General features: G+C 33.2%; 1 protein-coding gene across 4 annotated transcripts in view; it reads right to left on the reverse strand.

Moving 5' to 3' along the window:
* Positions 1-25,000, reverse strand: part of Exoc1 (exocyst complex component 1) — a 50,932-nt gene extending 25,932 nt beyond the window's left edge. The window contains exons 1-11 of one of the 4 annotated variants that reach the window (XM_026386243.1): positions 24,866-25,000; positions 21,936-22,069; positions 18,255-18,385; positions 15,272-15,431; positions 12,184-12,204; positions 10,423-10,610; positions 8,485-8,712; positions 8,157-8,289; positions 7,286-7,395; positions 6,355-6,408; positions 877-1,026 (exon numbers count right to left, since the gene is read on the reverse strand). In XM_026386243.1, the coding sequence (XP_026242028.1) occupies positions 877-1,026; positions 6,355-6,408; positions 7,286-7,395; positions 8,157-8,289; positions 8,485-8,712; positions 10,423-10,610; positions 12,184-12,204; positions 15,272-15,431; positions 18,255-18,385; positions 21,936-22,059 (1,299 nt within the window). In that variant the 5' untranslated portion in view covers positions 22,060-22,069; positions 24,866-25,000. The remainder of the gene's footprint in view (positions 1-876; positions 1,027-6,354; positions 6,409-7,285; positions 7,396-8,156; positions 8,290-8,484; positions 8,713-10,422; positions 10,611-12,183; positions 12,205-15,271; positions 15,432-18,254; positions 18,386-21,935; positions 22,070-24,865) is intronic. The other 3 variants (XM_026386250.1, XM_026386258.1, XM_026386268.2) reach the window with 3 other exon arrangements.
* Between the last annotated feature and the right edge of the window lie 600 nt (positions 25,001-25,600).

A 25,600-nucleotide genomic window follows, 5' to 3' on the forward strand; every position in this document is an offset into this window, starting at 1 on the left:
TAGATGCCCTTCCTCTTATGTCTTGTTTATTTAATTCCACTAATTACTTAAAACTCAATTGAAGTCTATTATTTTCTATGAAGTTTTCCTACAGCTCTAGTACACAGATTTCCTTCTTTAAATTACTATATATTTAAACTCAATTCAGTCTAACACTTAATTTTTTGCTGACTGTTTTAGGTATGATTTTTTCCAGTCAAATTTAAAGCTTCTTAGAGGTGGAGGCTTGCTTGTTAGGCCCCAGGTGCCTGGCAGAGTGGAATGCTTGCTTAATAAAGAGGCACCTTGTACTTCTTACCAGAATATTTTTACGAGGCAAGTAACTCGCCCATCTTCGCACATTTATAAATAAATTTCAGAAAGGAGTTTATTTCTTTCATGAAGAAATTAAATTACAGCATTTAACTAAACTGAATGATGCTTTAGGCTACCGTGTGCCTTACTACTATTTTATAATAAAGTTTGAAAAGGAGCTCTTCTTTATCCAAGTAAATAAAATTACTGCTATCCCTGGTTAATGAGCACTCAACAATTCAATTATTTTCTGCTTTTTTTTTTTTTTTTTTGGTATCAGGTATTGAACCCAGGGATTGAGCCACATCTCAGCACTTCTTAAATATTTTATTTACAGACAGGGTCTCACTGAGTTGCTAAGTGCCTTGCTAAGTTGCTACGCCTGGCTTTGAACTCATAATCCTCCTGTCTCAGTCTCCCAAGCTGCTGAGATTACAGGTATGTGACACTGTGCCTGGCTATTTTCTTCTTTGCTAAGAACATACTTTAGTTTTTCAAACTTGGGGAACTAAACATATATAACATTTTGATTCTAAAAAATTACATTGTATACTCAGCGAGTAACTGACATAAAATTCGTACCTTTGTTAGTCCCTCATATTTTCCATAATCTGTACTCTTTAGCCACTCCATCAGCTTGGCATATCGAAGCAAGTCTCTATGAAATGGATGATGATTGGGTAAAGTCAGTTCAATAGAGTGCTGAGCAAGAGTTGAACTCTGATCATGACCCTGGCATGAACAAATAAAAATAAACATCAGTGACAGTGCAAAGAAACATTGTTAAAATTGAAAATTCTGAACAATGACCAAATGTGGCCAAGTAAAACAAATAGATCACAGAAAAACAGAAACCAAGTACTTACTAGTGTACTTTTATCATCCTGTGTTCATCAACTGAACATCACCAACATAAAATAATGATAAACATGCAAAAATGTTACTGACAAACCATTCATTCCATTTTTTAAAGAAGTTGAGAATGAATTAATTTTAATCAAGCTGTCTCTCTCACACTGTATGTTTACTAAGCAAATTAACTTCTTCATATAGACTGCATTAAGTAAATCACCAAGTAGGGAAGTTGGACAAAAAAGTAAAAAAACAAAACAAGCAAACAAACAAAAAACCCTGAACTGTCCACACTTATATCATTCCCATTAGAGTCCATAATATTTAAAACAATAGATAAAAACAAATAAGATGCAGAATTATATAATTCTTAATAACAATGGCAGAAAAGCATCACAAAACTGGATGAATTAATTGGAAAGGGCAACAGAAGTTCATAGTTTTCAAAGATGTTATATACAAGGTATATTATATACATCCACAATCCCTTTCTGTAATTCTAAAATCCAAAATTCAGTTTAAGTATGTTGAGAAAAAATATTTTGATGATAAAACTTGACCTGAATTAACATAGGATTAGTTATAATATTTAAAGTGGCCATTCATATTTTTTGACTACAGAATTATATGCTTGATGGAATGGTTATACAACATAATATACAATATGTTACCATATCACTTTTTACAAAATCTGAAAAATTCTAAAAACTGATTCCAAAAGGAAAAATAAACCTGTATGGATATTCTTTTCTGGATGGCTAAAATAATAACATCTTCCAATAGATCACTTATGTCGAAGAGCTATAGGGTTGAAAATGGCATAATTCTCTAAATTTGGAATATTTGAACACCTACATCTTTTCTGTGAAGTAAAAGCTAACAATAAACAAAATTAATAAATAATATTCAGGTATTATCATTGAACTATACTTTTATCTCTATAGTTGCCAAACAAGGTCAGTATAAACATTGTTTTACAGAAAAGTTTTTTTAAAAAAATATATTTAGTTGTTAATGAACCTTTATTTAACTAATTTATTTATATGTGGTCCTGAGAATCGAACCCAGTGCCTCACACATGCCAAGCAAGTGCTCTCCACTGATTTACAACTCTAGCCCTACAGGAAAGTTTTTTAATAGCTAATTCAAAAGGATGATCAAGATTCTACAGAATTTTTCTTAGTGACTCAAGGATCATTAATGTTCTTCTACAACTGTTTATTCAATCTATTAACATTAAATTATACTAGTTGGAGTCATATCATTTTCTTTCCTGGAAATAGAAGAATTAATTAACATCTGAAAAGGATTTTACAGTTTACAAAGCTCTTTCACATATATTATTATTCCAAGTTTTCTCAGTATTTTCACATTATGATCATCTGAAAAATTCACTTCTAATATGAATATAATTGCCTTCAAATCATTACTACTTAAATAGACTAGTGTTCACAAAAAAAGGATAGTTCCAAAATAACTATGGAAAATAAAAAAATAAATCTTAAATCATAACATATAGAAACTACACACGTAAAACTCTGATGTGTAAATAATTTTATTTTTTGTATATTTAAAAAGTTAAAGACATTCTTTAAATTTTCTTACTATAACTAATAATAAATTAGTAATAATTTATTGATTGCCCACTACCTTGCTAGGTTATCTATATGAAAATCTTGCAATGTATTTTTCTTCCCATTTATTTTTCTATTTCCATTTGATTTTATGTTTTGCAATTCTGGTGATTAGACTAAGTGCCTTATGTATGGTAGGCAAGAGTTCTACTTCTGAGCTACCCCCATTGCCCTATCCTTATTAAAAAATGCTAAAACTCTTTTATATATCATATTTTAAAACTAATCTAAGCCATACATTTTAATAAAAACTTTGTGAATTATAAATTTTCAGTAGTATACATATTACTAAAATTTGTCATTGAACACGTTACTATAGCCAAGCACCATTCTAAGTGTTGAACATAATAAACATATGCATCCTTATAATACCTAATGAGACAGAAATACTTATAACCATCACTAACATAAGACAATGAAAGCAGCACAAAGAGCTTAACTTGTTCCAGACTCACTTAGCTGTGAGGTAGTGGTGTCATGATTTGGAACCCAGGAAGTCTGGCTCTAATGACTGTACTCTTACGCACTCTGCTGTATTTACTTCCTATTGAATGATAAATTCAAATCAAATTTTGAGTAAATTTTCAAGATTTGGGAACTTTTTTTTTGTTTGTTTGACCTGTTTATTTTTATTTTCTTCCTTCCTTCATTTCTGGGGATTGAACCCAGGGGTGCTGTACTACTGAGCTACATCCCCAGTCTTTTTTATTTTTAAAAATTTTGATATAGGGTTTTACTAAGTTGCCCATGCTGACTTGAACTTGTGATGATTCTGCTTCAGCCTTCTGAGCAGTTCAATCATAATTCTTTCTAAGCTTTGAACCTAAGATCATCAGTTGGTTGTTTTGAAAAATGTGCTTAATGAACAGCTGGGTGTGGTGGCACATAGCTGTAATCCCAGCGTATTGGGAAGCTAAGACAGGAAGATCACAAGTTCAAAGCCAGCCTCAGCAATGGCAAGGCACTAAGCAACTCAGTGAGAGACCCTGTCTCAAAACAAATACAAAATAGGGCTGGGGATGTGGCTCAGGGGTCAAGTGCCTCTGAGTTCAATCCCTGGTCCCCCCCCCCAAAAAGAAAGGAAAAATATGTGCTTAATAAAACAATTTTTATGAAATCTGATTGAATATTGGTGATCTATAACACATCTATAACACACGAGGCAAGCACTTTATCAACTGAGCTATATCCCCATCCCTATTACACAGTTTTCTAAAAAAAAAAAAAAAGTTTTATAAATAGACATTGAAAGAAAAAATTTTAAACTTAAGTAAATAGCAAAAAATTACAACATCAATTTTTTTCTTGGTTGTTCTTTTAGTTCAGTGTATTTTAGTTAACTTTCATTTCCTCTAAGGTATCTGCATAATCAGTCTCATCATGTTGCTAAAGGCAAAGATATAGAATCATAAGGTCTCTGAAAACCAAGCGTGTATGTGTGTGAGTGGGAGTAGAACAGTTATGCTTTCAAATCTTTCAAAATCCATCCCAAGGATTTTCAAAAAGACATATTCTCCTGAATTTCATTAGCCTTAATTCACTGCCGACTTTTAGAAATATAATTTCTGTAACTGGTCTAATTCACCTTTCTAAATACTCAGATCTCTAGTATGCATAACAATTATGGGTAAGAGTCTGTCATTTTAATGGAAGCTGAGTTCATAATATTTAAAACATATTAAAGAAGCTAGATATCTGTTGAAAACATTACTCATAGTAGGAAGTGAATATGACATAAAGGTGCCTTTCGAGTTTCATTAGAGTGTAGTTTTGTGAGAGTATTAATAGGAAAGCTGTATCACAAACAGCATGCTCTGGATCAGTGATTCCCAAATGCAAGATGTTTTTATTAGCCTAAAGAAATAAGAAAAAAATAAAATGACATGAATGAGTTGGTAAATGTGTAAAAAAAAATTTTTTTAACACAATACCTTTATTTTACTTATTTATTTTCATATGGTGCTGAGGATCGAACCCAGGGCCTCAAACGTGCTAGGTAAGCATTCTACCGCTGAGCCACAACCCCAGCCCAAATGTGTTAAATTTTAAAGTCTGAAATTAAGTTCTTTCTATTCTTTTGGTGCCAAAATGTCATTTTAAAAATAAGGTGAGTCAAAGTAGGTGGCAGTAATTTATTTTTTTAAAGATCTTTACTAAATAAAATAAAAAACTGGTGACTTGGCTAGTCTCTAAATTTTATTTAATTTTACTGAATTATGAATTTTAAAAAGACCAGGAACCAAAGCCTTGACATTACTGTTGTGATCAACAGATTATTTCCACTGGATTCTTCTGTATATTTATATTTATAAATATTATAATTATACGTTTACTATGAATCCATTGCATGGATTCTGTTCAATTCCTATTTTATCTGTGATTCCATTCTGAACTCCTTAAATCCTCCATAAACTTCACTTTTGATTAAGCCTCTTTAGCACTTACAACCCACAGTTCTAGCCTTATGTACATCAGTCTTAATTTCTTATAAGCATCTTGAGGGCAGGAGCAATTACTTCTTCTGACACGTGAGTAGCAGCGAGTACATAATAGACTTACAATGAAAATTTGGTGATTGACAAAGAGATATACCATAATATGTTAATCAAGTTTTCACAGCTAGTTTGTCCCCCAATCAGGAATAAAAATTCACATATCATCAAAAACTTGCTAGGTGACCTGGTACGCTGAATTCAATGAATAGAAAAATCTCTTGCACTTGAGACATCCTCTTCCACCTTCCACCTTGCACATCCCAGGTTGTTGCAACATTCTGGTATTTAACATGCAACACTTACATATAACAATACATATTAGATTTTCAGAAATAGAAAGCATTCAATATAAACAAAGCTATTAGTTTACAAGGCAAAGAAGCAAAATCACAAATAAATGCATGTTATAACAAATAGTTAAGGATATAAAAAGGATTATAGTTTGTTGACTATAGATGTATTTTTGGTATCATCTACAAACATAAATAACATCATTGTCAATATTATCATTTTTAAAAACTAAGGAATCATGAAAATAGATGCTACTGGAATAATAAGAAAAATGTGAATTATTTCCTATGTGGCCTTTAAGTTTATTTTCTTCCTGACACTTTTCAGGTCAAACGAAATGTTGAGGGAGTCTGCTCTGATTTCCCCTTCTATGCTTGGTTAGGTGATCATCTGTATGCTCTCAGCACCACCATCACAGAATCTATCCTTCCTGCTTCCTTTCCTGAGACTGTGAGCTACACGAGGATGGTAGGATGAGTCTTTCGTCTATCCCAAGACAGTGTATGGTATGCATCTCAACCATCTGACAAATAACTACTATGTAAATGAAGGAGGTAGTGAGTGGGTGAAAGAATAACAAGAAGATAGGGAAGCAGAACAGATTAAATGCTTTTTTTGGCCAAAATAAACTCTGCTATATAACATTTAAAAACTTACAAATATAGTTAATGGGTAGCTTAAATCAGTAAGGTAAGTTATAAGCTACAAAGATGCTAAGTTTAGTAAACTTCATATATTTATAAAAATAAAAAAATCAGAGAAGCTTGAGCCAAATTTGATGTACTCACAGGAACCGAAAGAAAGTAGGACCTGTTATAGAGTTGAAGGAGGGCCTGAGTAAACTAATTGGAAATAAAATATAGTAAAGACAATTGTTTTAGAATATTGCAAAGTGGAAAAAAAGTCAAAATCTAATGATTTCAAACAGTCTTTCTTTTCTGGGGCTGAGTATAGACTCCAGGACCTTATGCATGTTAGGCAAGTACTCTACCACTGAGCTATAACCTCAGCCCCAGATGGCATTTCTCAATGAGTAAGGTTACCTTCTAACTTTTTCCACTCAATAACCCTAACAAAGTAAAAGGAATAAGAGACAAAAAAAAAATCATCTACTTTATTACACCAGATATTAAAATGGCTTTTATTCAAACCCCTTTAAGGTACTTTTAATATTATCAATATATCATTGCCATATCATTAATTATAACATCCCTTTTCATATAACAAGCCTATCATTTATATGAAGATTAAATCAACTGAAATTTACATTTGAGACAGTCTTTTTTTTTTTTTTTTAAATATGTGTACTATAGAACCTATGAAGAAACAGTTAAAATACTAAATCAAGTTGTGTTCCTCATCTCAAAACACTTAAAAATAAAACAGGTCCAATAGTCAACACATAACAACTTTAAATTTTTATAAGAAAGAATGCCTAAATGGTATATGCAATTAATAAACATAGTTATTTATCTGATTTCTAGAATCAGAGAGCTCCAGCTGAAAGGAACCAGATAATTTACGTAAAAGGGGCAACTGAAGCCCAAAGTATCTCTGTGAGAAAATAGGTACATATTTCAAAAATCAAATAAATGTACAAAGGAATATACTATAACATCAACTGAACACATCAAAACATTTTTTTTGTGGGAATTTAAGTTTAAGGTAATATAAGTAAACTATAGAAACATGCCAATTTTAATAATAAATTAAAATTACCTGTTGAACAAAAACATTGTTGAGGTGACTGGCCAGTCTCCGGGCAAAATACTCTCGCAAATCACTGAAATGCTGCTGCTGCTGTTTGACTGCCAGAAGCATGTCATGGCCTGAAATCAGAATAGCATTTCTTGACTGATTCAATAAGGTCAAAAGTATTTCCTCAGTTTAATGAAAACATTTCTTTTTTTTTTTTTTTTATTGGTCGTTCATAACATTACATAGTTCTTAATACATCATATTACACGGTTTGATTCAAGTGGATTATGAACTCCCGCTTTTACCCCGTATACAAATTGCTGTATCACATCAGTTACCCTTCCATTGATTGACATATTGCCTATGAAAACATTTCTAACAGTAGTCACATTTAAGTTTTGAAGAATCCAAAGTTTTACTAGCTTATTTATTTGCTCTATAAAAGGTAAGTAGGATTAAAAACAGCATAGCACAGTGGTCCTGCTTCAAATGTGGTTTCTAGGACTTCAGCCCAGATCTACTGAATCTGGGAGTGAGGCCTGTCCATCTGTCTTAATAAGCCCTCTAGGTGACTCTGATGGATATTCAAGTTTTAGAAGAAGAGCCTAGAAAAATTTTATGTTCTCTGGTATAATCAAGGCATCTATGTTGTGTTGTACTAAAGAAAGATCATGATGTTAACTAGCATCAATGGCGGTCAATAAGAAGGAATTGAAATGAAAAAGCTCCTATGGTCAATAGAAATACCTGGGGACATAAGTGAAACTTGTCTGAATAGCTAATATGTAAGCCTAAACTATTTGCCTATGTAATTTCTTGTCAAAATCTTTATATGAAGCTACCATCTTAGACTCAATTCTTAGTCAGATTTTATCATCTCTAGTGAACAAACCTGGTCGAAGAGCTACATTCATACATTGCAGAAGGGCATCAGCAGCATTGGTGCAGGCCTCAATGCCTCTGGAAGAAGCAAGATCCCCTTCCTGAAGAGCCTTTATATGACCTTTGGCCAAGTCCATATGGTTCTGAAATACATGCAAACATACCCCTTACACATAATTTTTGGAAATTTATAGGCAAGATGCCACTCAATCCTATTACTAGGTCTTTGGAATTCTTTTAAATCCTGCTATCATAAGGAAATTAGAAAATGTTTACAGATGGATTTTAGATACTGTCACTAGTCTTTGTTTTTATTGGTAATTTATAACAACACCTACCACAAGGAACTCTATCTCTAATAGGAGTTTCACATTATTAGTGTTACTAAGATGAATTAGGTGATTGCTTTCAGAGATCTGATCCATTTGTTCTTTTACACTTTGGAGCATTTCCTCGTAACTGCTCAGTTTCAATTCAATCTGATCCACTTCCTTTAGAGCTTCATCTAGCAACTTCATTAGGATGTTCACTTGTTTCTCAGAGGCCATGATGGACTGGATGTTGGCCTACAAAGTGAAAGACAAAAGTAAAAGTTCATGTTACTCAAATGTATAAAAGATATATAATATTGTTAAATCTTTTTGAAAGTAGAATAACAAAAATTGCTATACATCTACCCTAGTTTAGTTTATCACTTTATGTTTTACTTTTTATACAAACAGTTCATGTAGGTATACCTGACATCATGCCTCTATATTCTGTATTTCCAGAGAGTGAACAGGAAGAGTTTGTGTCATTAGTAAAGGCACATCCTCTTTTCTGTAAATTTAATGCCATTATGATATGTCATCTTTAACATTTCTTTCACCAGCTACAGAAATGTTCTATACTTCTTAAGATCTATGTACAGCCCTAAATAAGACCAAAATCACCTAAATAATATCTTAGATGAGAGGGGCGTAATGTCACAAAGTCTCTGAAGGATATGGGGAACTAACTTATAGCTGCAGGATGACTAGTCCTCACAGGATATGGAAGAGTATATAGAAAAAAGCTAGCTCCTCCTATCATTTTTTTTTCTTTTCTCTTGCAACTATATTCCATCAAGCAAAGCAGTTATAAAACCACTATCCCCTTATCACTGTTTTCTAAATGTTCTGCCTATTGATTCTAAATTCTCTAAAGTAAGGAAGCTGCCAAATTTAAAATTAAGCTGCTAATATGACTTAGAACATATATCCAATAAAAATTAGAAAATATAAATCACTAAACCATAGTAAGGCAAGTAACATGGTATGATGAAAAACCTGGACAAGGAAATAAAAGAAAAATCATATAGTCAATGCTATGATTTCATACATTTTATTTTATATACTGTTCACAATAACTCAACTGTAAGTACAGCCCCACAAGTACAACCACAGTCAGTGTGGCTCAGAACACACTGATGTCTTTCAGAGCCATGGTTTGATTCATCCTAGGACCAATTCCACTTTAATATCTTGAAATCTCTTCTAGGTTTTGCTTCCAGTGAGTTTTGCAAACTAGTAAACTTAGACTGTTTAGTTATTTCTCTGGATCTGAGTTAGATCCCACGATTTCTATACCTTTCATGTATAAAGAATTCAAACTTTTTAAGTCTTTAAAATAGTTCTTATTCCCTCAGAAATTTCTTAATGGTGTAATTTTTCTTAAAAATAAAACAAAACAAAAAACCCCCACATGATTTGTTTTATTCTGACATATGTGGTGCTTTGCATTTAGATTACAAACTCAAAAAATGGTGCTTATAAAAGGTTCTATTTTAAAACATTTTAGTGGACAGATTTCCTAGCTGTCTTGTTTCCTCCACACTTATTCTGTTCCCTTTTGGTAAATGATTCACTTATTTCAGCCGCATTTCTCTTACTTTAATTTGCACTTATTTTTTTCCCCAAACCACAAAAATGCTGTTCTTCGCTAGTGAACTATTCTGAGGTGTTTCAGAGGCTGGGGGAAACAACCTCTAAGATGGTTTCTGGTTGTCTACCTTCTTCTTCCCTTATTTCATATCAAAATTCAGAACCTCAGCTACTGCCTTCATTGGCTTATTAGGAATGGTTCTATCTTTTGAACAAGAACAGTGAAAGACTGATAGCAACTTGTATTGTGCTTATAGAGAAGGACAGCAATAATCACCCTGGAAAAGTTGAAGTGCTAAGGCAGTAAAATATGAACATCACTGTCTTCTCAATGTACGACACATCACTTATTCATAGATTACAAGAAAGTCTTACCCCATCTAGCACCTGTAGCTCTCGAGACAACTTTTCTGCAAAGGCCTCAGCATTAGAGATTGCATACTCACAGCCTTCCATCATTATTTCAATATCTTGCTCTTCTCTTGCATTTAATTCTTGGTATTCATCTACTGCTTCTTCATCTCCTCCTGTCACACTCTGATTTTCTCCACTTGGAACAGATTCTTAAAGAAGGCAAATATTCAAAATAAAGTAGTAAAAAACTAGGAAGGATTAAATATGGTACTTATAGCTAGCTATGATCAGTTATAAGCATAGGTCACATTTAGTGGCTGAAAAACAGGAAAGAATGATTCAAAATATATGAAAAAAAACCCCTAAAATTTTACTTTTATATATATAGGAATACATATGTTAATGAAATAAAGTCCTAAAAAATAACAAAAAGCATGCAGTCTAATACACTGACTTATAAGTGTTAAAATAGGCTTTAGTTATAAATTCCCCAAACACAAACTAAAATACAAACAAAACACAAAAACATGAAGAAATGCACCTAATCTTTTTTCCTACCTGAGGTGGATGGTGCTCTAACAAAACAATGATTATGAATTCAGTACACATGAAAATAATTTGTTTTCCTTTTTTCACCAAGTAACATTTTCTTTTGTTTTTGTTCATCTTTGTTATATGTGTATGTGTGTGCATATGTGTGTGTGTGTGTGTGTGTGTGTATTTTTTCTTTCAAACAACTTAACTGAGATGAAAGATGCCTCTATAATAATTTATTTTGGATACTGAATATATTAACTAAATTTCTATATTTTTGCTTAAAAATTTCACATGTATTAAAAAAATAGATAAAGATGAGCTATAGAAACTTTCTTGGTGACTCTAATGTAAGAGGTAAGAATAGCACAGTGGTTTGAAATTACAAAAAATGTAAAAGATCTTCATGCTTCATAACAAAAGACCAAGAGGTCAAATCTGAAGTGCTTTTTGAATAAATGTTTCAGTCCATTTTTTTTTCAAAGAACACACTTAGCATATGGATATTTTACATAAAACTTGAGGTTAGGAGATAAAATGAAGAAATCATTTTTAACCCTATGAGGTTATTTTACAACTTTAAATAAAATTACTGATTTTCTAGGCTTAATGGAATATGACTTAAATCAAACTCTGTATGCTTTTAGTCTTCATTATTTAACGTGAAAAAAGTGTTTACATTCAGCCTGACTTGACATATATTATTGTCCCAAAATAAAACCAGATAATTTAAAACAAAAAGGATTTACTCTGAAGAATGGTAACAAATTGCCCAGATTTAGTTACAATCTCAGAAAAAAAAAATAGGACCAAATGTTTTGTACAAGCAATTATAATGACTATAATATTACAGCATATACATATGAGAGGCATCAACAAGTTCCCTATCCTTTCTATGAGGTCATTTTAGTTCACTGTAGAAATTTTAACACTGTCAGGTATGAATGCTTGTTAGCCACTAGAGGGCAGGGATTGCTCAAATCCTTCTGTACAGTTCCTTACACAAGTACATGTTTCAAGTAAACAAATATTTTAAATTATTATGATAAAGGTTTCAGAAGTATTTTTCTCCCCTGAAACAGTTCTTTGGAGGCCAATAATGAATACCACTATTAATTTTATTACTATGTGGATTTTTTAATAAATTTACCCTATTACACAACTTCATAAAATATGCAACTGACAGTACATAACAATGGCAAGTAATTAAAACATATGAAATAGAATAAGAAGAAAGGTGTTACGCACCTTCTGTAACTTTAGGCAGTTCTGGAGAATAAAAAGGTATGAAAGAAGCAGAAGAAAGTAAGCAAAGAGTATTAGCTGGGTAGAAAGTATACAAACTTAAAATTGTAAAATACTACCCAAATTTCATTTGAATTTCAAGTTAAATTAAGGTTCAAAAGACAATATTAAAATTAACTACAAAGTGGAAAATTTCCATAAGCAGCTAAATTTCCAGGATTCATTTTTCTTATTCATTTTGGGACAATGATTAAAAATGTATTTATCTTTCTATTTCCTTTTAGTCTTTTAAGAAACAGTACTAACTAGTCCTTAAAGGAGAAAACTGGGAAACAGAACATTTCCTGGGGATTATTTTTAGGTCAGTTGTGACTCACGCATTTAGTGTAGTTATTTTCACTCAAGGCCCAAGTCTTTACCCAGACACTCCCTCAAAAAGGATTAGTCACAAAACACTGTTAGGAGAGACAAGACTGAGGCAAGTGCAAAAACATGAGATATCAGTTCAAGCTGACATTTAAGGATTTGAGTCAAAGATTATTTCAAAATCTGGCTGCAAGGAAAAGACTGAAAAAAGAAAACGCCAAATAAACTTCACTCTACTTCACCCACTAAGAAATTCCCCTTTTTAAAAGAACCTTACTTTGACTTAAACATTTAACTGTTACTGATAAAAACTACCAAGTTACCACCACTAGTATTAGCAATTAGAACAGTCTTACTTATTTAGTTTGTCAAAGGAGGTAGTAATAATTTTTTATTTGTCTTCTAACCTTTCCCAAACCTTAAAGACACTTTTATAAAATGGGAACTGGGCTGGGGATATAGTCCTTGCCTATCATGAGTGAGGCCCTTGGTTTGACCCTCAAAAATCACCAAAAAAAAAAAAAAAAAAAGAATAAAATTTTAAAATAATAAATTAAAATGTGAATTAATAGCTAAGATTTCAAAGTCCATTAAGTCAGGTTTTTAGTCATTAATAAAGCTATTCTCTGAACACTAAAGCAAAGCAACCATTATTAATCATAGTGAGAACCTAAAGGATCTTCTCAGTATCTTAAAAACTGACCTCAATTAGAGTTAATGTTTGTAAACACAAAAATGTCTACACTTTTGTTTTATGCCCGAAAGTTTAAATACTTTTTTTTTCTCTGTAAGTTAGAAACTTGATTCTCAAAAACAGTAATACTCTTCTCATTGCTTTTGGTAGTACTTCTTAATGAGTTAAATCAGCACAATATGTGTTTTTCCACCTGGTTGTTTTAATGAAATATATGGGTTTAAAATATTTAGTAGGCAACAAATTTGAAAATAGAATTCAAGCTTGTCAATGAATAATTGACAATAATTGTCAATGAATAACTCAGAACAATGTTTAATCCTGAAATGGGAAAAAAAATAAAAGCCTTTTGAAGTAAATTAATGTCCAATTTAAGGTATAAAAAATTATCATAAATTTCTGGAAGGTCATTTCCTTAACACGTGTAACTGCCAAGACACTGGGGTCTAATACTGGTGAGATGGTAACCTCAGGGAATCCTACTGAAGGCCAGCTCCTCTGGGAAGAGCAGCTATAGGGTCTGACAGATGACACTTGCCTCTGCCAGTTCTAAGCATCTGCCTAAACCAGCAGCAGTTCACCAATTAAATGCTGGGAAAGAATACTATAGTCAAGAAGGGAAAAGGTCTATCATCAAACAGAATTAAAAAAAAAAAAAGAAGTAAAACAAAACCAAAGCGACAGAGGCAAATGACTAAATACAGGAAGAGTTTTTTTTACACTACATATTAAAATTGTTCAATATTGGTAATTTCAGATGTTTCAACCTTTCTGAAAGAAAAGAAACTTCTACTATTAAATATTAACTTGCAATTTGGGACAAATCTCATTTTTCCTTCTAATATATAACTTAGGACAAATCTTTTTTTCCCTCAATAAAGAGGAGCAACAACTCTATTTTCTTGCATAGTAGCTATTATTTCAACTGTTTTCTTTGAGATAAAAAATACAATATTTGGGCTGGGGATGTGGCTCAAGCGGTAGCGCGCTCGCCTGGCATGCATGCAGCCTGGGTTCGATCCTCAGCACCACATACAAACAAAGATGTTGTGTCTGCCGAAAACTAAAAAAAAATAAATATTAAAATTCTCTCTCTCTCTCTTAAAAAAAAATACAATATGAATTGCATCCACAAGGCCTTTAGAATCATTTTCTTATGTTTATGCCTTTATGAAAGAAAATTTCAAAGTATAAAATTTTACTGTACATTTTCAATTTTAACAGTAGTTTTTGTCCACCCTTCCTGAAGACAGACTGATCAAAAATAACCCAAATTAACTTCATATCTAAGGATTTTATGCTGATAATAGATTAATAGCTAATATTTGTTAAGCATTTACTATATACCTGGCACTGTTCTCCTCATGTTTATGATTTAAGAAATTTTATCCTAGCAGTGAGTATCTCTATTTCTATTATAAGAGACACTGAAACAAGAGATTAAGTAACTATAAAGGCATATAGTAGGTAGTAAAGCCAGAATTTGAACCCAGGCAGTATGACTCCACAGTTGAATTCTTAACTACTACACCTATACTCTGTACAAAAATAATGCCACAAGAATATTTATCCTGGAACTGCTTAAAAAAGTAAAAAAAATGGGAAACTAAAAATAAATGATTAGTTAAAAATATTATGGTATATTCATAGAACACTATTAAAAATGATGGGGTAAATATTTAATAATGTAAAAAAATGTTCATGATACATTATTATATGAAAAAATTAGAAAACAATGTAAATTTATTTTTTAAAAATTATTTATATATGCATACATAAAAGACCAGAATAATATCTACCAAAATGTTAACAGTAATTATCTCTGAGGAGTAAGTTTACAAGTGATTTTTATTATTTTAATTTAATGTATCAATATCCTACAATGAATAAGGCACCATTTCTTCAATAAGAAGTTATTCTAAAACTCCTTTGAAAGGTAATTCAGTATTCTAATTGCTGTGAGTAGTATAAAATTATATAGTCACTTAAAGATACGCTTGAATTTATACATACATTCTTATTTAACTTTACCTTCCAAAAGCTGTGAGCTAACATTGACAAAATCGATTTTCTTCCGGAGATATCGCTGATTCAATTTCCAAATGCATGAGATAAATGCATTCTTTTCAGCAGTGCTGCTGGCAACCCATTTATATACTTTTTCAAAATGTAAATCAAATTCAGGATTTTCCTGAAATGAAAATATACAAAAAAGTAGTTTTTGATCAGATTCCTTTTCATTATTAATGTAAAATCTTTATATTAAAAAAGAACTAAAGCTGTTCTTGGGGTGGGGAGACAACTCAGTGGCAGAACACTTGCTTAGTATGGGCAGAGCTCTGGATTCAATGCCTGGTACTTTAAAAACAAAACAGAACAACAACAAATTAGCTAAGTAATTTGAAGATAAGGCTTCCAAGAATTCGACTTATAGTAAAAACTTTATCACCCCAAAATGGCTAGATAAAAAACAAAACACACCTGTTGGGGTCATTTTCTTTCTATGCCCTGCAGGTCTGTGAGTGGAAGTACAGGTTGTATACTTCAAGGCTTTGTGTTTCAGCTTCCTTGTCAATAAGATAACAATGGTCTCTAGTTTTGATGTGGATGTAATTTTTTTTTTAAGAATTGCCATGAAATTTTAGAGTTACATCTTTGATAATGTATTATTATTCATAAGTGTAATTTAACACTAACTCCCTATTAAGGAATACATTTTCTAATTATAACACATGAGGAAGAAATACAACCTACACCCTGGTGTGCTTTTCAAGAACAAATGAGACAAACACAGAATGATTACTGGTGTCTCAAAACCCAAAAATGCTGTCAAGATTTAAGGTTCTTTCAAGTCACAAAAAACCTCAACTAATCTGAGAAAACTGCATCATGCTTTCTACATGTCTATTAAGCCACATTTGAGCAATAATTTCATGTCAGGCTAATACTTCTTCCTTAATTGTAGAAGTACTTAAACCATTAGATAATAACCAAAAATGTATGAGTGTACACTTTCCTTCACTTCCAAGGAATTAAATAAGTTCAAATGCTCTACAAGGTACATTGCATTTATTTAAAGCATAATGTAAGGGGAACTAAATGTGAATACAATACCTAAAAAGCAAGAAAATTCATATGAGAATTACTTTGAAGAGTTGGGTTATTTTAGGGATCAGGACATGACCTTTGGTACAACAATTTTAACAGTAATGTAGAACTTCTAATTAGCTCAACTTATAGCTTAGAAGAATTGAAGCATCAAAAAAATTAAAACCTTCCTTTATAGCTAATTACGTTATTACTTAAAAAAAAATCTAAGAGTATTGGCAGCTAACATGAACTTGATGGGAAATGATCTCTTCCCTGGGAATACTTCCCATAATGCCATAAAAGAAGCTGAGTGCTCCAGTGGCAACATTCACACAAATCAATGTGTGATACTAAATGGCTAATGTTAGGCTATGTATAAAAATTTTATGTTTTCTATCCATATATAGTGTACATACACCAAGGTGTCTACATAAAATGAAAAAACATCCATTAAGCAGTCAGAAAAGAGGCATCAGCTTTAAGAAAGCATTCAAATAGGCACTCAGCAATGTTAGTGATTTATGCAAGTCAACAGGGTCATGAAGTGAAAAACTAGTGAAGAGAAAAAAGCTTTTTAATCAAGATGCATTTCTAATAAGCCCTTAAAATATTCTCTCTTAAACAGAAACCTACTCAAAAATCTCGATTCCTCCACATATTAACAAATTATTTACTGAAGTTGGTTAAAAATTTCATTTCTTGTTTTCTTTCTAAACATACAAAATTCTCTTTCTGTTAGAGCTTGTAAAACTGTTTCCACATTTCACATTTATTGAAAAACTGGGTACTCTTCAGGGATAAATAAGATTACTTAAAATACTTAAAAGGCATTCATTATCTGTATTAGAAGCAGTCTGAATCTCACGGATAGGCAGGGCTCTCCTAAAATTGTTTTGCTTCCTTTTTTTTTTTTTTTCATCTAACTCAACTACCTGTTGTTTCGTTTGGCTCTTTGATCTTCAGAGATTTATGTCAAGGTAAGAATAAAACCAGAATTTTATTTTACCAGAGTGCTTTTCAAAGGTCATTTTTAACTTCTTTTTGCCTTTTTAATAAATGTATGAGATATACAGAGTTAAATCAAAGAATGCCTGTAGTTGCATTAGTATAAGCCTTGCTATTAATGCCATCAAGAGCACAAGTGGATGTGATCCAAAGTATTCTCTAGTGCTTTGGAGGTGTTTCTGATCTGCAGAAGAAGAGAAAGAGGAGGAGAAGGTGGAAGAGGAACAGGAGGAGGCCACACCTAATTGAATCAGAGGAGCTCTATAGTTTCTACTGTTGTGCAAGGCTGTGAAAAGCCTTGAATTTCCAGGGACTACAAGAGGTCGTTTAATGTGACTATCACATTAAGTCATCAGATTTATATTCTTTTAAATCTCAATATTTAAGTTCCTTACGATACTCATAATCACTTCTTTTATTTGAATAAGAAACATCAAAGTCATGCCCTCCAAAGACCAACTTGGCTACTTGGCTGGTGATTCTACATGAACTCATGAGGACACACTTTGGTTATATCAGACTTGATCTGGAACTAGGTTTTTAAAAACAATGAAGATTAAAAAAAAAAAAGAACTCATATGACATACTGCTTCAAAACCCACACTAATTTACAGATTTTATACTTTACTTACCTAAAATAGAAATATATGGAGTCAAGGTTATTTTGCTCTAGTTTATGTATCTTATGCACAAACATGATTTTCATTCCAAAAAAGCAACAATTATAAAACAAACATACATGTTTCATTCCAAGTAGCCTCAGAGTGGGGGGTAAGGAGGCAAAAGGTTGAACAATACATCTTAGACTATTTCTTAGGTGGTCACAAATCAGCAAGTTTAGATCATCTTTGTATACATAATATTATAATATAAAATCAAAGACACTTCTGAACACAGGTCAAAGAACAGAAAAACATACTTTGATAGCATCTTTGGCATCTACGACAGCAAGGTCTCGAAGAGCCCAAGCAATCTGCCTTTTGTAGAAATCTCCCTTATCAGATTTCTTGACTTTGACCACTTTTACCTGCACAGGGCGTTCAGTTGTCACTGTTGAGCAAAATACATAACTTTTGTTAGAAATATCCTTCACTTGCTCAATCTTCATCATTCATTCACTCTTGTAAACATAGTTTTCAGGTGCTTGGTACATAATATTAAAACACGTGCAATGTTTTAAAAGTAGAGACTGAGGAATGTAGAATCCTAAAGAAAGCATTTAAATCAGACCAGAGGGTCAGAGGCAGATGCCTTGAGAAAGAAAGTTTTAGATCAGTTTTATGCCTTTTTTTTTTTTTTTTTTTGGCAGTGCTGGGGATTGAACCCAGGGCCTTGTGCATGCGCAAGGCAGGCACTCTACCATTTGGGCTATATCCACAGCCCAGATCAGTTTTAAAATCTAAAGAATGACTGATATATGTAAATCCCAAGAGGCTTGGAAGAGAATAATTGCTTCAAAGTGGCACAATAAATTGTTCAATATAGGTAGTATGTGTAATAAGGTGGAGAGAAATGACGTTACTACAAAAGATGGGAGTTCAGATCATAAAAGGTCTTTATATGAAGTTGTGGGGTGCTGTTTAAGAACTGTGGCTAAGGAAATAACATTACACTGTCAACAGAATGGGGAGTGATTGGAATGAATGTCAATACATATAAAAAAGTAAGTGGTTTCCTCCAAAACTCCCCCAATTTCCCTTAAAAATGGAACATATCAAAACTGACTCAAGAATAGAAAATATGGAAAATGTGTATTCATTAAAGCAATTGCTTTGCTAAGTATAAATCTTCCCTCATCCTCTGCCCCCGCCAAAACTAGTACAACAATTTTACTGGTGTCTTTTGCCACATTTTTAAGGAATGAACAATTCCAAACACACACAACTAATAAGTGTGAGAAAACAAGGAAATGCTTCCCAATTTATTTTATAACTTTAGTTACAAAGTCAGACAAAGACAGTGAAGGAAATTATGACCATGTAACAAATCAACATGAATGCAAAATCTTAAATACTGTATTAAAAAAGTATATTTACAAAATATATTTCATTTCATCAAATCTAAGATGTACCCTTTTCACATTTAAAATGTGTAAAATCAGGGCAAATATTAACAGTAAATGCAATATCATTCTTTTTTCCCCTTCCTCTCTCTCTCCCTCCCTCCCTCTCTCTCTTTCATCCTCCCTCTCTCCCTTCCTTCAGCTCTGAATCAAACCTAAGCCTGGCAAACATTCTACCAGTGAGTTATACCCCTAGCCCCTATTTACTAGTATATAAAATAATAATATATGCAAATAGTACATTATGACTGAGTTTGGTTATTCTGAGAAACCAATTTGTCATTTGAAAATCCAAATTTAATTATTCACCACATTAATAAATTTAGGGAGAAAATTATCTGATAACTTCAACAATGTGAAAATGCAACTGATAAAATTTAATCCCCATTTATGATTTATAAAAAGATAAAGAAGTAGGAAAAAAGTGTAAGAAGCCAGGAATAGATGAGAATGTTCTTAATATCATAAGGGATACCTATAAAAACTTATCGCAACATCATACTGAATATGAAATCATTCCCTTGAGATCAAGACTGTACTGACAGTCCTAACTAGCAGACTAAAGTAACAAAAATAATGAAAGATATAGGGACTATGAAGGAAGGAAAATATGCTACTTTCAGAGTCTATAAATTATTACAATTAATAATAATAATGTTCAGCAAGATTGATATCGTATTTTAAAAAACAACTCATATGTGTTTTTTAAAAATGTACTAATTCTGGACTGGGGATGTGGCTCAAGCGGTAATGCACTTGCCTGGCATGCGCAGGGCGCTGGGTTCGATCCTCAGCACCACATAAAATAAAGATGTTGTGTCCACCGAAAACTGAAAATATTAAAAAATTCTCTCTCTCTCTCTAAAAAATAAATAAATAAATAAAAATAATAATGTACTAATTCTAATAAGGACTATTCTCATAGTAATATCAAAAAAATCTAATCCTACATAATTACATAATGCAAAGCCTTTAGAGAGAACTATGAAATTTAGGAAAAGGCATTATAAAAGACCTAGATAAGTGAAGAACTGCTCCAAGTCTAGGGATGTGAATATTTAGTATCATAAGGAATGTAGGTTCTCTTCAAATTGAACCAAAACAATTCCAATCAAAATCCCAATGAAATCTAGAACTTCTAAAGGTAGGTAAAAGAGTGAGAAGAAAAAAATCAATATAAAACAAAAGCAAAACATAATAAAGAACTCAGAAACAGACACAAACACACATAGACCAGAATGCAGACACAGGTAAACCAAAGACAAAAATGTGAAAGGCAAAATTATACAACTTTTTAATAAAGAAAATTTTTATGAGTACATAAAAGATATCTGGGAAGAATATTTTAAATAAGATACCAAAAAGGAAAGCCATAAAGGATCAGATTGATTTACTTTAATTACTTAGAATTATAAATTTCATTAAAAGCCATCATAAAAAGTGAAAGCCATATACTGGGTTGAATATAACTGACAAAGGATTAATATTCAGACAATATAAAGAATTTGTACATATCACTAAAAGGACAATCAACACAATAGAAAAATAAATTAAGGCTTATATAGGTAAATTTCATAGACAAGGAAACTAAATGATTAACAAATTAATAAAAAGATGCTCAATCTGATATTCATTAGGGGAACTCCATTTAAAAATCTTAATGAGACACTATTTTACTCCCATTGGATTGACAATAATTATCAGTCTGATAGAATCAACTGTTCATTAGGATGTAGAAAACACATACCCACTGCTGATGGGTGTGAAAATTAAAACTACTTTTGAAAATACTTTGGTATTAGAGCAGAATTGGTTACTCATATACCTATGATTCAGCAATGCCTCCTGTTAAGAATCTACCTTAAATTTTTCTTTTTTGCTTGTATATACTAGGAGATAAAAACAAACACACTCATCCAAGTGCTGTCTGAGTTGCAAAACCTAGAAACAAACTCAACCTTCGTCACTGTTAGAATGGATAGGTGAACTGTGGGACACCTACATAGTACAATAATCCAGAGCAATAAACATGAAGTAATATGACTATATGAAAGAACAAAAGAAAAACTCATGAAAAATGGACTCAAGTTGAGTGGGGAAAAAAAAACACAAAGTATATATGCACTATAATTCGATTTATATAAAGTTCAAAGAGATGAAAAACTATAATGTCTGAAATTTAAAATATATATGGTAACATGATAAAGAAAAAGTAAACAAAATTCAAGATACCAGTTACCTCTTAATGGAGAGGGGAAGGGAATGGGGTCAAGGAGGGTCATGCATGATGCTTCAAAAGTAATGTTACAGGTTTTTATAGGACCCAAGTGTTCTATGAATAAGCTGTCTTTATGCCTTATGTATATATTATAAAAATTTTTAAAATATTTGCTCAATATTTAACAAAAAACTAATTTATTGGTCCTCCAATTTTTTTCCAATTTTAAAGACAATGAGAATATTTTTTAAAAGAAAGAAAACATTCCCCTAAGAAATAAAAGAATGCCAAACAAATACTTTTTCTTATGAAATACCCACCTGTGGCACACAGAAAACAGTTCTTTTTCTTTTTTCCTGCTTTGCAGACATTCACAATACTCAGCAGGCGTTCATCATTTGGTGTAAAAATATCTCTTTGTAATGCGTGTTTGATTGCTGTCATCTTTTCTCAGCTGAAAATTCAGAGTGTAGATATTTAGCTCACTCTCAAAATCATTCCACCTTATTATTCCATTTATGATCTAAAAATGATCTAATTTTGGTTAATAAGTATAGAAAAATGATATATTAATGCATCAGCATCATAAAAACATAAAGCTGTAAGTGTGAAAATGAAATTAGAGAATAAGTGTTAGCAAACTCTAACATCTTTAGAAATGCTCACCAAGTATTGTTATCTCTCCTTTCACCCCTCTCATAGAGATTTATTAAAAAAAAATCATGCTCAGTCTTTACATACAGTCTCCTATATAAAGAACACTTAAAACTCAACAATAAAGAGACAAATAACTAATTAAAAACTTAATAAACATGTCTTCAAATTAGGTACACAAATAGCCAATAAGTACCTGAAAAGATGTTCAACATCATTCACCACTAGGGAAACACAATGAAAAACCTAGTACTCAACATCCACTAGTCTAGCTAAAATCAAAACTACAGACAATAAAGATCTGGAGAAAATAAAATTCTCAGGCATTGCTGGTGGGATTGTTAAATGGTGTGTCTCCTTTGGAAAATGGTTTGGCAGTTCCTCAACAAGTTAAACATGGTTTACAATGTGATTCAAAATTCCACTCCCAAGAGAAATGAAAAAAAAAAAAAAAAAAACATTTCCAGGGCTGGGGTTGTGGCTCAGTGGCAGAGCACTTGCTTTGCATGTGAGACACTGGGTTCAATCCTCAGCACCACATAAAAAAATAAACAAAGATATTGTGTCCAGGTATAACTAAAAAAAAAAAAAAATTCAAATATTTCCATACAAAACTTGTACATTAGTGTTCACAGCAGCATGATAGTCTTCCTTCAGTATCTGTGGGACATTGATTCCAGGACCCCTTGAAGATACCCAGATATACAGTTCCTCAAGTCCTTTGCATTAAATAGCATAGTATCTGCATAAACTACAAAATTTAAATAATCTCTAGACTACTTGTAATACCTAATACAATGTAAATGCTATGCACTTGTTACACTATATTGTTTTGGAAATAATTTCAAGTATGTACACGTTCAGTATATTTTATAAATGTTTAACAAATTAACTAACATGATAGCACTAAGTAACAACAACTGAGGCTCCCTCAAGACTCCCATATTCCAACTTCCACATCTGTAAGCAAATACCCAGGTTCAAAATCTGTCATATTTTATTTCCTTCTCCATTGTCAACATGGCATTTGCAGTGAGATCACATTTTGTGATTTCCTACATTTACATATAATTTCTTTCTTTTTGTTTCCACTTCCAATATTACCAAGGTTCATATGAACTTTATAGAGTGCACCTGGTTATCTCTTTGCAAACTGTTATAATCCTAAAAAACAAATAATCTTAAAACATACTTTTCATCATATCATAACCTCGCTCAACATTCTTTTAACGCTCCAAAAAACAAAACTTCCACTTAAAGTACTCTGTTCATTTTGCTTAGGCACATTTCCATGCAGGAAATATCTCCTCCCTATCCAAACTCTAATTACATTTCATGGTTTATATGAAGTTAATTCAATAAAGACTTTAATCCAAATTGACCTCATCTCTAAATTTCTATAGCACTTATTGCATTTACTGAATAATCAAGCACTTATTGTCTACTTGGCTCATGTGAGCATAAGCTCCTGGATCTTGGGAGCCCTATTAACAGAGTAAGAGAGTGTAGAGAAGGACAGGAGGGAGGGCAGGGAGGCTGTATCACTTTTGTGTTCTTGATAAGTACTTAACAGATATTTCTTGAGGAAATCTGAGCTGAACAGTAAAAAATGGTCAAATCAGTGACTAATCAATGACTAATAATGGCCAGTGTTTACCACACAGTCTCTCCTTAGTCTAAAGCAATGATTGGGTGCATGGTAACTGGTAAAAAGAGAAGACTGGGCATACCTCATAAAAGAGGCAGTCATAGTGAAAAGCTGTATGTGACCATTCGTTCATTCAGCAAATACTGATGTCTACTAAGTACCAGGTGCTAGTCTATTACAGTGGTGAACATGACAAACATGTTCTCGAAGACACCAAGACCTCTACTTACATGGAATTTACATCCTATAGGTCCAGTAATGATCTCTCCAGTTTTTACAGTACCTTTCTGTATGTCAGTAAACAAATCACTAGCGATCATATAAATCTATTTTACAGGTCTAAAACCCCAAGTTTGACCATGTGTCAGAGACAGCAAGCCACTGTTGGTTCTTGCTTCCTTAAACTCAGCTGGGCCATTACACTGCATGACAATTAGTTGGTCAGAGTGAGGCCATGTGGGTTGAGCCTCGAATGCTGTTGAGACAATTAAGGGCAGGGAGCACCATCATCTAGTAGACAAAACTGCCTAGAGACAGGGACACACGCTTAAGAGATTTCGAAGAACATGTTCCTTAGGACAAAGGAGAAGACACTGTCACGCCCTTCTCTCCTAGTCCACGCCAAAGAGCGTAACTACGGTAAGGACTGTTTGTCAAATATGAAATATGGATCCGATGGGCGGAACCGCAGAGGAACTTAAGAGGACTGTCCTCCCAGCTCCGCATTCGCCCAGCAAGGGGTGGAGGATGCTCCCACTGGGCTTTGCTCCTTATACATCAGGCGGGGTTGGGAAGAGGCCTGGCCAGCGAGAGTTCAGTGCCCGAGGCCCGGCGCGGAGCCAGTAGCGGCAGTGACAAACCGGCTCAAACCCTGGAGCCCGCCCGTCCACTCCTCGGTCCGCCGCCGCCGCGGCCAGGACCTCGTAGCAGCCGCGGCCGAAAGCTTACCGCAAGGCCGGACCGAGCCCGGCTATGCCGAGGCGGGTCCTCCAACACAGAGACCGGATGGGGCTGTGGCGGCCACCACCACTAGGACGTGCCCCTCAATTAAACCGCCAACGGGAAGCTGCAGTTTCCCCACAACTTCCCATATCCGGACACGTGACAATTTCCGCGCCGGAAGTTGATTCCGTAGAAAAGGAAGGAGAGGCGGTGCGAAAAAGGGAGAGGCCAATAGATGTGGAGGGGGCGGGGCGCCAGCCGACGGGCGCGGCTAGGCGGGAGATGGCTCTCGCTGGAGGGGCGTGTCTTGTAAAGGCAGGGGCGGGACGTCAAATGAGCGAGGCCTAAGTGAGACTGGGGATTTGATATTATGGGATATTTCCCTTCTTTATAAATGTTTATTCTGATATTTGCGGCAACTTAAGAGAGCTGATTAAATCTTTTTTTGTTTTGTTTTGTTGTTAGCATATGTAAAGCACTTTTAATTCTAACTCTTACTGCAGTGTGCTCTGCTGTCCAGGTGCTTGAGCATCATCTGAAGGCTCTTTAGAAAATGCAGCCTCGGGCTCACTTCACATCTACCGAATCAGAACCATCTATATCTTAACAAGATGATGCTTTTGTATATTTAAGTTTGAGAGGAAAATATAATGACAGTGCTACTGGTAATGAGGCAGGTGGTTCATTTATTCTACATTCCTGTCACTTTATTTATGACACTTACGCCAGGTACTTTTACTT

This window comes from Urocitellus parryii, chromosome 10 (assembly GCF_045843805.1).
Source record: "Urocitellus parryii isolate mUroPar1 chromosome 10, mUroPar1.hap1, whole genome shotgun sequence".
NCBI classification, from domain to species: domain Eukaryota; kingdom Metazoa; phylum Chordata; class Mammalia; order Rodentia; family Sciuridae; genus Urocitellus; species Urocitellus parryii.